At 38.2% G+C, this 14007-nt stretch overlaps 1 protein-coding gene across 1 annotated transcript in view; it reads left to right on the plus strand.

Moving 5' to 3' along the window:
* LOC113252430 (cytochrome b5 type B) overlaps positions 1 to 12391 on the plus strand; it is a 36300-nt gene extending 23909 nt beyond the window's left edge. The window contains exons 4-5 of the mRNA XM_026495117.4: positions 4633 to 4661; positions 8543 to 12391. Of these exons, the coding sequence (XP_026350902.1) occupies positions 4633 to 4661; positions 8543 to 8633 (120 nt within the window). The 3' untranslated portion in view covers positions 8634 to 12391. The remainder of the gene's footprint in view (positions 1 to 4632; positions 4662 to 8542) is intronic.
* Positions 12392 to 14007: the final 1616 nt, after the last annotated feature.

The following is a 14007-nucleotide window of genomic DNA, read 5'->3' on the forward strand; positions in this document are numbered from 1 at the left end:
AAATAGTGTGAAGTTTTGCAAAAGAAGGTGTTAGAAGGATAAGGTAACATCTTTTTCAAATCAGCCCTCCAGTGTTAGAACAAGTTTTTCACTTCTTTGGTCCCAGTAGAAATTATTTTGCGAATGTTGAAATTTTTTCTTCAGTGATGTCTTATATATGTTATCACAGTGGATTCTCGAGAGAGTCGTACAGAGATTTGTCTTGGAGGATGTTTTTCATCTTTGAATTTTGCCCTTATATGCAGGGAAATGTTTTTTACTTGACTGGGCTGACTCTAGGGATGATACATCCTTTACAAGACAGTAATTATTAATACATTGAAGCTTCTTTTTTTTTTTTTTTTTTAAAGATTTTATTTATTTATTTGACAGAGATAGAGACAGCCAGTGAGAGAGGGAACACAAGCAGGGGGAGTGGGAGAGGAAGAAGCAGGCTCATAGCAGAGGAGCCTGACGTGGGGCTCGATCCCATAACGCCGGGATCACGCCCTGAGCCGAAGGCAGACGCTTAACCGCTGTGCCACCCAGGCACCCCAATACATTGAAGCTTCTTAAGAAGGCCGTCCTCAAGACCCACATATGGTCATGTCATAGTTGGGACTATAAAATGTGGAAATCATAGATTTCAGTAGTGAAGCTCTTTAGATTTTAAGAAATACTGAAATTCATATTATGACAGTTCATGCTATAAAGTCCATTGTATTATGGGGGGAAAATCCTTTCCAATAATGTTTGAAACCAAAAATTCCAAAGTTGTTTTTCTAAGTTACTGGCCACATAGAAACCAAAGTGTTCTAAATAAAAAGCTGCAAAAACTATAGAGGACCACCCAAATACTCATGAGCTTCCCTGAAGGTGTCATGTGGCTAAAAATCCACTTTTTCCAATTTTAAATACTTGGAATCCTCTTGGAATAGCAAGCATCTAATTTAGGAATTAAAACATAAGCTTCTAAAAAAAAAAAAAAGCTCCTTATACACCTTGCAATAGATTTCCCTTCTATTTAAACCTCTGAAAGTCTAAACTGTTTAGGCTGAAGGTTCACTTTATAAATGCCCTATGTATATATTTTAATGCATCATAATCTTAATTCACTGTTCCTTAAGCATGTGTTTTCCCATGTTTTTTTCAAAAACGGTTTTCATAGTGAAGCCATGCCCACTGACCCCCAAATCCTTTCGTGTATGTTTGCCAATTGCTACGTTTCTTTGTCATTCTCTTAACCATATCAAAGAGAGTCCATACTTAGAGTACAGCGCCTCTTGGAATAGTACCTAGAAGAGCATATCTCTGTATACCAGGTGTAAGATAGAAAAATTTACCTGTGGGTAGTGCTCCTTCAATTTTTCCAGAAGTAGGAGAATAGTCTTTCCTTCTCTCTAACCATTAGAAGGCTGCTGTTGTAGATTTTGCTAAAATGCCCTTGGGTCAGAAAATTGTGTTGAGTTAATTAAATATGGCTTTAGAATTAGAGTTTATCTGGTCTGAGCCTTTCATTTTATAAGTGAGGAAACTGATTTAGCATTGAACTTGGAAGACTGTAGACAGTTTCAGTTATGAGCAGTTTAATAAAAAGGCTACTCAGATATTAGGATATATTTCCTTTTACCCTGTAGAGTCCGTGTTTATTTTTTTATTATATGAGGGAATGAACGCTTTAATGAACCTCAAACTTGAAGAAACCAAGTTATTCAAACAGTTCATTTCTGTTAATTTTGAACTAAAATCAGAGTAGACTTAAAGCAATTTAGTAGTGCGGAAGTGTATTCCAGAAACATGCATATTGATTACTTGGCAAGGCTTTTAGTAGAAGCACTCTGGATTTGATCTGCTCACTTGTAACTAAAATCATATAGTATTGCAATTACAGCCTTCCATGCCAAAGTTTGAGCAGTCACTGTTCTCCTGACCAAAAATCTTGCATGTAAATTAAGATGTGGGCAAGAACATAACCAGCCAGATATGCCTGAACACATGAGGGAGTAAGTTAAAGTCAATCATAAACTGTAGGAATTTCACTTAAGAATCCATTAGATTGAGCACAGAGCTTTGGAGTGGAAGTGGGAATTGGGGAGCTGTGCATAGAGAGAACGGCGGGGGGGGGGGGGTGTGAAGAAAGGTTTCGTGTGAACAAAACCTTTTCTTTTTAATTTTGTTAGATTAAAAATAACTTACGTGGCTTCTTTCCAAACTTGGCTGAGGTACTTGGCTTCTAAGAGCAGTGCCTTGAACAACTGTTTCATTATAGTTGATTAAAAGTGGAGTCACTGTAGTTTGCCATTTACTTGGCTGTAAGTATCCTAAAGAGAGGGTCCACTTCTTTCTCTTCTCTTTCCTCCAGTGATAGGGAAGTTGGTCTTTTTGCCTCCAGGGATGGAATGATCTTAAAACAGGAATTGAGGTATTTAGGTTTTTTTTTTTTTTTAAAGTATGTTTAAAAATTTTTATTGCTCATTAGAAACTTTTACAGTTGGAGCATATTATGGTCTTCTCTCTGGTCTTTCTCTCTCTTTGTTTTCTCAGTTGCTTTCTGCATTGTCTGAGGTTCAGTACAGTTAGCACACATCCCAGGCTTTTAGTTGTAAAAGAGGCTAAAGGTTTGAAATTTAGAGAATCCGGTAGTGTGAACTTTGGCTTTTACTATGAGTACAGATTAAACACAGCGCATATATTACTCTATAATGCTTTCATGTAAGCCATTCAAATTGTCCCAGTTCTTTTAATACTGACTGTACCATTTTTTGTTCCAAAATCATTGGTATATATGTAGATAAAGCATAAAAGACCATGGACATTTTCTTGATGAAATTCAGTTATTTCATGGCTACTATAGTGATCTCTTAAAAGGCAACATTATAAATTAATCTGATCCACACACTACCATAACTACTACAACCACCACCTTCCAAATCTATAAAACATTTGCTGTATTTCTCAAAGATTGACTTGTACACGTTTTAATTAACCTGATTCATGGTATTTTAGTAGAGATGTCCCAGATAGCAGTAATCATCAAGGTTTCAAAGAAGGATAGTAGTTTATTAATGTGGTTTATCTGAATCTGTTTATTAAAAGTTTTATTTGCCTGTAGGCTAATTTCTTTCTGGTTTGGGGCATGTATTCATTTGCATGGCAATGTTTTGGGTGTATGAAATTAAAACTCATTTCATGATCTGCACAAAGTATCTAGACCAGTATGTAGGGGTTTTGGAAATTGTTGGTGATTACTGAAAATTGTGGTTAAACAGAGTGAATAGTCTGTGTTCACTAGCATACTTCTACATATTGGCAAAGAGGATATTTTGGGCAGCAGTAACCTCTGCTAATGGGTTTGTCCTCTGGCAGTAAGTTAGCAGGCCTTTTGTGTATATAGCTAATTAATGGACTCAAGGAACTTCATTTGATATTTACTTAAACTGGATTTAAAAATTTTAATAACAGCTTTGTAAGATATAATTCACATACCATCCAGTTTACCTCTTTAAGATGTACCCGTCAGGGGGTTTTAGTATATTCATAGAGCTGTGCCACCATAATCACAATAATTTTGGAACATTTTCATCACTCCAGAAAGAAAACCCATACTATTAGCAGTCATTCCTGTTCCCCTCCAACTCTTCTTCCCCTGCTGCCCTCCCCCTGCCCCCAGCCCTAGGGAACTGCACATCTACTTTCTGCCCCTAGATTTGACTATGCTGGACCTTCTATACCAATGGATTTCTAGAACATTTGTATTATATGTGGTGTTTTGCATCCAGCTCATTTCACTTAGCATAATGTTTTCAAGGTTCATCCGTGTGGAAGCATGGATCAGTACTTCATTACTTTTTATTGCCAGAATTTTGTTTTTAAGGTTATTTTTATTTTTTCCCCCTTAATTGCATTCTTTCCATGTCATTGTTAAATAAGCCCTAGGGTTTCTAATCATAATTTTTATGATTTCAGAGTAACTAGTTCATTTCTAGAAGCCACAAAGCAATCATCTGCATGCTCTAGAGCATTTCACAGTTGATCTACTTGACACTTTTTGATCTTTTGAAATATGTTTTCAGAAAATGTGGTCTTGGGGCACCTGGGTGGCTCAGTCGTTAAGCGTCTGCCTTCGGCTTAGGGCGTGATCCCAGCGTTACGGGATCGAGCCCCACATCAGACTCCTCCGCTGGGAGCCTGCTTCTTCCTCTCTTACTCCCCCTGCTTGTGTTCCCTCTCTCTCTGGCTATCTCTCTCTCCGTCAAATAAATAAAATCTTAAAAAAAAAAAAAAAGAAAGAAAGAAAATGTGGTCTTTGCTATTGCCAGTGGCAAGCCCAGCTGAACTAGACATATCATGATTGCAGCTAGTTCATTTCGATATAGTTTGTATCAATAGCTTTTTTTTTTTTCTTACACGTCTAAGAAAGTTTAGGATATTTTTCTATGCTTTCCTCACTTATTCTTCACTAGGGAGTACCAGTATGTTGTCAGAAATAGAATTCTTGGTCCTCCCAGTGTATTAGGTTTTTGAACATCAAATTGCATGAAAGACGAAGTTCTGTTATTAGCTGCAAAGTTTATATAGATATTCAGGAAGATTTACATACTTATTAATCTTCTTTGTTTTTCTTGGTAACTTTTGAATATGCATCTTCTTCAGGACCCTTTGAAGGATACCCCGTGCAAAAGGTTAGTATATCCTTAATGGACTTCCTTATGCTCAACATGATGTCTGGCAGAGGTTCTTCTGTAAATATACGAGTATAACATAACTTAAGACTACAGTTTAACTTGGGAAGAAAAGGTACAGCTTGGGGAATATAGTTAAGGATATTGTGAAAGTGTTGTATGGTGACAGATGTTAACTACCCTTGTGGTGAGAGCACAGTGTAAGTATGAACTTGTGGAATCACTGTGTTGTACACCTGAAACTAATGTAACATTGTGTTACTGTATTTCAAGTATATGTTAACTATATTTCAATTTTTAAAAAGTATAGTTTAATAGCTAACTCTTTTTTGGCCAAAATTACTGCAAATTCAGTAGTTCCTTACCATTAGCAAAATTAATTTTGACAGTTTCAATCGTTTTGAGTAATCTTGAAAGTTCATGCTTTGAGTAATTTTTAAATCATGTTGTGACATAAATTGGAATCACATTCGGTGAGAGGCCAGTACATGGACAAGTAACTACTGTTAAGCCAAGCCAGCAGTCTCTGCAGCTCAGCCCTGCTCTGCAACTTCCACTTAAAACTTAATCTCATTTAATCCTCACAATCACTCTGTAAGGTGGATGCAATTATTGCATTTTATAGAAGGAAAAAATATGTATTGCATGCGTATTCAGGGATTTGGGTTTTTTTCAAAGGTTCACTTCAAATAGTGGTTTTAGGAATACTATAGTATGAGCTCTGAAAGGTACACATTTGCATCCCTTAAATGTACTTGAGATGACTCAAGTCCTTGGCTTGTAAAAAATCTTTTGAACTATCTGTTTTACCTTTCTGAGACCCCACTTAAAGCATTTCAGAGAAAGTGAGAGAAAATGTGTTGTTCTCCCTCCCCCCCATAAAAATATGGCCTCTTTTTAATTTGTGGTGAAGGACAGAGAATTTAAAAAATTTAAACTTAAGAGGAAACTATGAATAAATTTGCCTTCCTTAATGTTAAGGTCTTATGCTCAGCCGAATACTCCAGAGAGTATTTGAAAACACAAGCCCTAAACTTGAAGTAGACTTAGGCTTCACATAACACTTGTTAAGAATTAGTACAGGGGGGGCGCCTGGGTGGCACAGCGGTTAAGCGTCTGCCTTCGGCTCAGGGCGTGATCCTGGCGTTATGGGATCGAGCCCCACATCAGGCTCTTCCGCTATGAGCCTGCTTCTTCCTCTCCCACTCCCCCTGCTTGTGTTCCCTCTCTCGCTGGCTGTCTCTATCTCTGTCGAATAAATAAATAAAATCTTTAAAAAAAAAAAAAAAAAAAAAAAAAGAATTAGTACAGGGGTGCCTGGGTGGCTCAGTCAGTTAAGCATCCAGTTTGGTTTCAGCTCAGGTCATGATCTCATGTGTCATGAGATCGAGCCCAGTGTTGTGCTCCATGCTCAAAGGGAAGTCTGCTTGAGATTCTCTTGCTCTGCCCCTGCCCCCATTCATGTGCTTTCTCTCTGTCTCTAAAATAAATACATCTTTAAAAAAAAATTATTATGCAGAATACATAAAGAATTCCTACAAATCAATTTAAAAAAATTTAGTAGAATATGAGAAAAAGACTTAAGCACTTCACAGAAGAGGAAACCCAAATATTGGCACATGAAAAAAAAAGATTTTAATTTCATTTGTTATCCGAGAGATGTAAATTAAAATCATAAGGTAGGGGCCCCTGGGTAGCTCAGTTGGTTAAGTGTCCGACTCTTGGTTTTTGCTCAGGTCATCATCTGAGGGTCGTGAGATCTAGCCCCGAGCTGGCTCCTCGCTCAGTGGGGAGTCTGCTTGAGATTCTTTCCCTCTCCCTCTGCCCCTCCCCCTGCTTGTGCATGTGCGCTCTTTTTCCCTCTCTCAAATAAATAAAATCTTTAAAAAATAATAAAATCATAAGATACATGATGACTACCAGGTTGGCAAAAATTGAAAATTCTACAAATAAGAGGAGTTGTTGAAGAAGTGGATCGCCAAGGTTCTTAGGTCTTCTTAGGGGAGCGTAAATAGGTACAATCACTTTGGAAAAGAATTTGGCATTATCTAGTAAATTTGGCAATGTGAATAACTTTTGACCCAGAAATTCCATTTCTAGGGATATATTCGAGAGAAATGTGTGCACAAGTATGCCAGGAAACACATACTAGAATGTTCATAACAGCAAAGTACTGGAAACAACCCAAATAACCATTCCTTAATAAAATGAATCCAAGACATAATAAAATAAAATGAATGAATCCATTCTGGTATATTCATAAAATTCTGGTATATGCCTAGAGTGGAATATGCTACAAAGCAATAAAAACGAATGAGTCACCACTGCATGCAGTAACCTGAGCAGATCTCCAAAAGAGCGTTCTGTCTTCCGGCCAAGAAGTTACTGTTGCACCTAAAACTCTTCTGGTGCAGCATAAATCCATTTCCTCTGCTTCTATCCCAGTGACAGTTAAGTATTACAAAGGGTTGTATGAGGGCTGGTGGTCGACCATTCTCAGTCTTTTGTACGGAAGAATTTCTCTTCAGTGTTTTCTCAAGGACCCTACTTTTGTCTCCTGTGGTGGTTCTCCGAGATACCTGAATTGATTACCTTTCTGGGGACATTACTTCAAAGTTCCCATGTGCCATAGTGCTGTTGTACATGCCAGTTTGCTTGCTTTCTTTTTTTACACAAAGCTCCTTGGCTGACATTCTAAACTTCTCTGGGGCAGCTTTCGGCCATACTTAAATGTGCAAAGTGCCAGGCATGTTTAGGCAAGGAGAATCATTTTTGTTATTGAAACTCAGCCAGTTTTATTGGCTTCAAAACCTTTTAATACCAAGGCTACGTATGTCTTAGTAGAGGGACATACAGGTCATTTGGATCATGGAAAAATGACATTTTAAAACAATCAGTGCTTATGAGCTGAATAGAGAAGAATTATTTTAAGGAGAGTGACAACTACCCCAGCATGCCTAAGGAAAGTCTCTTACAGGACTTCTCAAGCCAACTGCCATTTATTTAACTTTATTTGACTTTTTTCCCCCTAAAGATTTATTTATTTATTTTAGAGAGAGAGCAGGAGGGAGAGGGAGAAAGAGAATCTCAAGCAGGCTTGATCAGGTTTCGATCCCAAGACCCTGAGATCACGACCTGAGCCAAAACCAAGAGTTGGTTGCTTAACCGACTGAGCCACCCAGGCACCCCAACTTTTAAGCCAACTGCCATTTATTTATTTAACTTTTCAGTATGTTCTTTGTGGGTGTGTATCCTTGTTAGTGTCCAAACTTAACTAGAGATTTAGAGGATGGGTCTGGAATCAGACCGGTTGACTCAATTCACTTTGTGATTTGGGGTACAAGGCTTGTATTCTCTATGTATACGAGAGTAATAGTAGTACCTACCTATTTCATAGGGTGGTTGTGAGGATTAAATTTAGAAAATATATGTGAGACAGATATAACATTGCCAATAGTTGTATTAAACAGTATTGCTTTTAAATTTGTAATTATATCTATAAAATGGTGGCTTTTTGTCCTGTTTAAAAATATTAATTGTAGAATATGTAAAAAACAAAGCACGAAGAAGAAAAATTTAAGCCATCAATAATCCAGAAATAACCACTACTTGTCTTTGTAAAAACATAAAGAGGTGTGTATATATTTTTTAGTATCGCACTGTGCATTCTGTTTTTAATCTTTTTTAAATTATTGTTGAATATTGTCATGCCAATCCAGATTTTTATTTTTTTTCCTGCTACTTGGGTGATAAAAGCAGTTAAACTTCCCAAAGTAAATCAAAACTCTTTGCTCATAAAAATATTAAAATGTGGGTGTTGAAAGATAGCAAATATTTGTTATCAGGTGTTCACGGCTTCATTGCTTTCCCCCCACTTCTAGTTGCTGGTCATACTGGATTTTGCCCATCCTAGGCGCTATTGTCTTAGGTTTCCTGTATCGTTACTACACGGCGGAAAGCAAATCCTCCTGAGGAGACCATGTGGAAGTTGGAAAGCATATCCATTGGGAGTGCGAGCTAGAGACTTGTTTGGAGGCCGAGCGATGCCCTCTTCTCGAATCCTGCTGGGTGTGTGCTTCCCCCTTTGAGCCCAAATGGTTGGCCAGACATCCAGCCCTGACCTGGGGCCAGTGTCCTTCATTTCCCAGAGCCTTACTCCCAAAGCACCTGCTCATTGTTCTGTGTCCCTGCCAGTGGCCCCTCTCTCCACTGGCTTCCACCAGCCCCTTTGTGTTCCCAAACTTGGTTTTATAGTTACAATCCATATGTCCTAGTGACATTGTACTTTGGTAGAAATGCCTGCTTTCCAATTCTTTGAATGCTCATTAGATATTCTTAACAGGGCAACACACTCTGATTTTGAAGCTTTCCTTTTTCCATTTTTCCTTGAAGTAAATATATATATGTATATATATATTTAGTTCTGACTTAATTCTGTTATTTATCGTAAGGGGTTTCATTAATGAAGTAAAGTTGCACACCTATGATTTAAAACAAAACTGCCAAATGATCTCGTTCCTTGTTTATATTTGTTCAGACTAGGAAGGACCATGAAATCCTGCCCTCCCTCCTGAGCCTAGTGCAGCAGGTCGCTCTTGCTGCCCGCCCCCCAAGTCTGCCAAGTGGTGCTGGACAGAACTGTGCTTCCGTTGTATTTCTTGGGAGTGGTGAGAAAGAGGGAAGGGGAGAGGTGAATTGGGGTGGTAGGGTGAATTCCTAGTCCTTTCTTTCGCAAAATATTGAAGACACTACTTTAGGACGGGAGTGTAGGAAAAGCACCAAAGACTTCATTCTTTTCTTTTTCTCTCTCTCTCTCTCTCCTTCTCTCCTTCCTCCCTCCCTTCCTTCCTTCCTTCCTTCCTTCCTTCCTTCCTTCCTTCCTCACCTAAAGACGTCATGCTCTACTTTGGTGTGGCACCACTTTCCAGCCATCTTCTTTCTTTTCCCCCCAACTGTCTTTTATTGATTGAGATACAAATTTATAAGTCTATCTGTAGAACTTCACCAGGGATTTTTTAATTGATTGATGAGCAAATTTTTTTCATTCCCCATTTTACAAAAGCAAGAAAGTCCAACTTGATCAAAGATAGAGTACCTGATCTGCTGTTAGCCCCAGTTAAAGAATTTCCATAGTAAGGTGGCCTTCGAAAGGGGGAGAGCGTAACAAGAGAATGTTTTCCATTTCATCCAGATTTTACCTCTGTGGCTCCAATTTGTGGTTTTGTTGTTTTTCCATTGAGGGGGAAAAGAAAAAAAAACCCAACCAACTAGTAGTTTTATTCCTTGGATGAGTGTTTAATTGAATAGCAGGTCATTATTGAGAATTCTGTGAGTGTTTCTTCTTGGTTCAGGAATTTCTCTGGCTTACTTGACTTTTTTTTTTCCCTGTGGAAGCACCTGAGGAGACAGCGTACAGGCTGTTTTCTGCCAACAACTGTTTGTGGTGATTTTCCCCCCCCCATCTTTTAAGGATTACCAGTCTGCTTCTGAGCCATTGTCCTATGCAGCAAGGAGCGGCTTAGTTCCAGAAGGACCATGGACACTACTCAGTATCTACCCCCTCCCCACTTCCAACTTGCCACGGACTTGACAAGACAGGAAAGTGGCCCGCAAAGCACCGTCTGCCCATGCAAACTATTTACGAAAAGGTTCAACCCAGGTCCCGCAGTTGAGTGAGTTCAGAATTCATCAAAATAATATTAGCCTTGTATTTGCACACTTGGATATGATATTATGAAGAAATTTTAGGGCATTTTGGCAGATTTATATATCAAGGAAATGGGAATAGTTGAACTTTTATCTTTAGAAAATATTTTTTATAAGATGCCACTTTTAGACAATTTATTGAAAAAAACCTTTGGTTATTATGTAACAAAAGTGGTGTGACTATTTATGCTCCTCCCATTTGAAGGCATAAGGAAGGGCTGCCTTGAATAAGAATTGGTATTTAATTGCTGTAATAATTAAGCTGCATGATTACATGGGCCACATTGGGTAGAAATGAAGAACAAAGGAGTATTGAGGAACTGGAAGGGAACATTCAGGGTGAAACTAAGCCAGCAGATAACTTGGATCAATTAAAAGTATGTTGGCAGTTTCCAAAATTAGATGAAAAACATCTGGTTTATAAGAAATGTTAAAGAGTGATAGTCTTAAGTAAAATTGGTGGGCTTTTTTTTTTTTTTTAATATTTTTAGGGTGAACACCAACACGAAAGATATGTTTTTCTATTTCATATTGGTCGTCTTTTCCTGTTTCTCTCTGGACTTTTTACTCGGAGCCAGAGGAAAAGATTTTCAGACTTGGTCTCTACTGTCCATGAAATCCATCCAACACCCTGGGCTTCTTTTGATCTACTCCTGATGTCACTTTGTATTAGAAAAAACACATTTGGGTCCATTTGCTGTTAATCTGCTGCCTACATAAACAGCCAGGCGAAAGGTAGAGCTAGTGTCCGAATTTGCAGAGGTTTTTCTAAACAATCAAATAATACAGTGTGTTAGTCAAGTCCATCAAAAGGACTTGTTTTAAGAGATAGACTCAAATTCTCAAAACAGTCTCGGCATTGGTAGGTCACGAAAACCCATCTGGAGAGCAAGTGGAGCCAGTCCCTGTTGGCTGACGTGGCCCCCAAGCGCTGGTCTCTGGGGGGGGGGGGGGTTGTTGATTCCCAAGGAGGACTGGCTGCTGCAGCACACTACACTGTACACGTGACAGCTGGAGGTCACAAAAGGAGGAGACGAGGGAAAATGTGTGCTGCCCACGTGGGGATGTGAGTGCCAGGTCTCCAAAATTTCCTAGCCCCTGTCCTTTAGTAATTGGTTTTGGTGTCTAAACGACTCCACATTTGTAAAGACAAGAAAGTGGTGGGGATAAAGTTGGTATTGTGTTTAGTTCTTTTGCAACCTTTTAAGCAGAAACAAAAATCCATTGGAACCTATAATTTGAGCCTGTAAAGTTCTTCGAGCAGTTGCCATAAATGCATATGTTGTGAGATAAGAGCATTGTTGAGTTTATAGTCATTGACTTCCGATGTGGAGCAATCAGAAATGCTTTATAGGCCAGTTGTATCATTACTTATGGTATCTCATGCTTCAAATCTCAAGTGATACTTATCTGGTTAAATTCCATTTTAGGAGAATGAAATGCGGAGCATTAACGTTCATTACTTCCTTCCCTGGGAGAAATGGAATCAGACATGCCTTGTCTCAACAAGAGATTGGTTTTTTGTTTTTTTTGTTTTTTTTTTTTGGTTTTTTGGTTTTGTTTTTTTAAACCATCTCACTCTGTTGCCAAATATCATGAAAGTAATGGGGAGTTTAGTTCACATTTGGCTGTTCTGTGAAATGGCCTGGTTTGGAATTTGTGGGGGTGATTTCAGAGGGAGGTTCCAGAAAGCAGAGAGGTATTTGTCAAGTTACCTACCCAATATCTAGCATCTTACTCATATAAGTTTTAGGAGCTGCTCTTTTCTTGTACCCAAATTCTACATGTGCTCGTTGGGCAAAATGTCATGATTATTTAACTTACTTTCTTTTTACTTCACCCTCAACTGTGAACGAGTAATATTAACATTCCTTTTGTGTATTCAGTAATGGAGTTTGTTTACCTATTTTATTTCAGCGTATTTTGAACAAAGATCTTTGTCTCTTTCTGCTGGAATGTGCACACAGTGAATGTTTGTTAGAACTACACACAATAAAGATACTGTTTTCCTTTTCTTGCCCCAACTACAGTTATTAATTTTTTTTTTTTAAAGCAGAAGTGTTGGCTCTGTAATCCTAAGGTGTTCTGGAAGAAAAGAATTTGAGAAGCATGAAAGTCCCCTATATCTGTGCTAATATTGGGGTTAGTGTAACTTGATGGGGAGTTCTGTGGTTCTTCAATGGTCCTTCTCCTGCTCTTTCTTTGAAATTAGTCGCTCAGTTGATAATCACAAGAGGCAAAAATCAAGACTTTTGCTGTATTAATTGGGACATGAAATGGCAACCAAGTAGACCAGTTGGGAGTTCTGTTTTTACTGAAACCTGGTAAAGAGAAGCCAGTACAAGGTAATAATATTTTGTTATCTGCAATGCCAGTCTTCAAATGATTGTTTTTCTTGGAAATAGCTAAAGTGTTGGGGAAAATTAAACACCGAGATTGAAGTTCTAGCGACTGTGTTAATTAAACAAGGGAAATAAACAATTCTTATAATTATCTTTAAAACATACTGATAGCCTTCTAACATTACTAATGAGATATCGTTCATTAGGGCTTGGTTATTTCACTGTCACATGAATTACTAACAGGAAAGGATAGGCCCATTCTTACTACTAGTGTTCGAATCTAATGTTTAATCTCCAGTCCTAATAATTTGTATGGCTGCACTGTTCATGAACTGTTCATGATACTGAATATTTGGCAGGTGCTTAACAAACCCTGGTTTATTCCTGAAAGCCTGAGGTAGAAGATTGGGATTCCAATTATGTAAATTTAAGGTAAGAAATACCCACACAGTCTACTAAAGTGTTGGTAATTGTAGGTATTTTTGATAACCTAACATTAATTATCTTAATAGATACCTGTAGTGTGTATTGAAAGGACCACTCAGCTTAATCACATATATTCCAGCGTTGAAAAAACTTAATTTTTTTTTTTTAAGATTTTATTTATTTATTCGACAGAGAGAGACAGCCAGCGAGAGACGGAACACAAGCAGGGGGAGTGGGAGAGGAAGAAGCAGGCTCATAGCGGAGGAGCCTGATGTGGGGCTCGATCCCACAACGCTGGGATCACGCCCTGAGCCAAAGGCAGATGCTTAACCACTGTGCCACCCAGGCGCCCCGAAAAAACTTAAATTTTTTTTTTTAACTTAATTTTTTTAAGACTTTTTTTTTTTTTTTTAAGTAATCTCTGCACCCAGCGTGGGGGCTGAACTCAAAACCTCAAGACCAAGAGTTGCACGCTCTACCAACTGAGCCAGCCAGGCGCCCCTAAAAAACTTAATTCTTTCATAAAGCATCCAGGAAAGACTAGAGTTGCTGTCAAATAAAACATGAAGATACAGCTATAATACTCTTTATCATTTGTGTGCCACCTACTATGTGCCATGTAGTACCTGTGAAAGCATTTCCGATCCTTACCCTTATAGCATCTTTACACAGTAGATGGGGATATCTGAATTTTGCAACAACTTGCCTGAGGCCACACAGCTAAGATGAAAGCTAGATTTTAGATCCAAATCTATCCCTAAACTCTCCATTTCCTCTATTGATGGTTCTCATATAAAAACTAAACCACAACTGTATAAGAATTAATAATGTACTTGGTAAATCTACTAATTCTCATAGGTAAGTGTTTATGA

This window comes from Ursus arctos, unplaced genomic scaffold, assembly GCF_023065955.2.
Source record: "Ursus arctos isolate Adak ecotype North America unplaced genomic scaffold, UrsArc2.0 scaffold_19, whole genome shotgun sequence".
NCBI classification, from domain to species: domain Eukaryota; kingdom Metazoa; phylum Chordata; class Mammalia; order Carnivora; family Ursidae; genus Ursus; species Ursus arctos.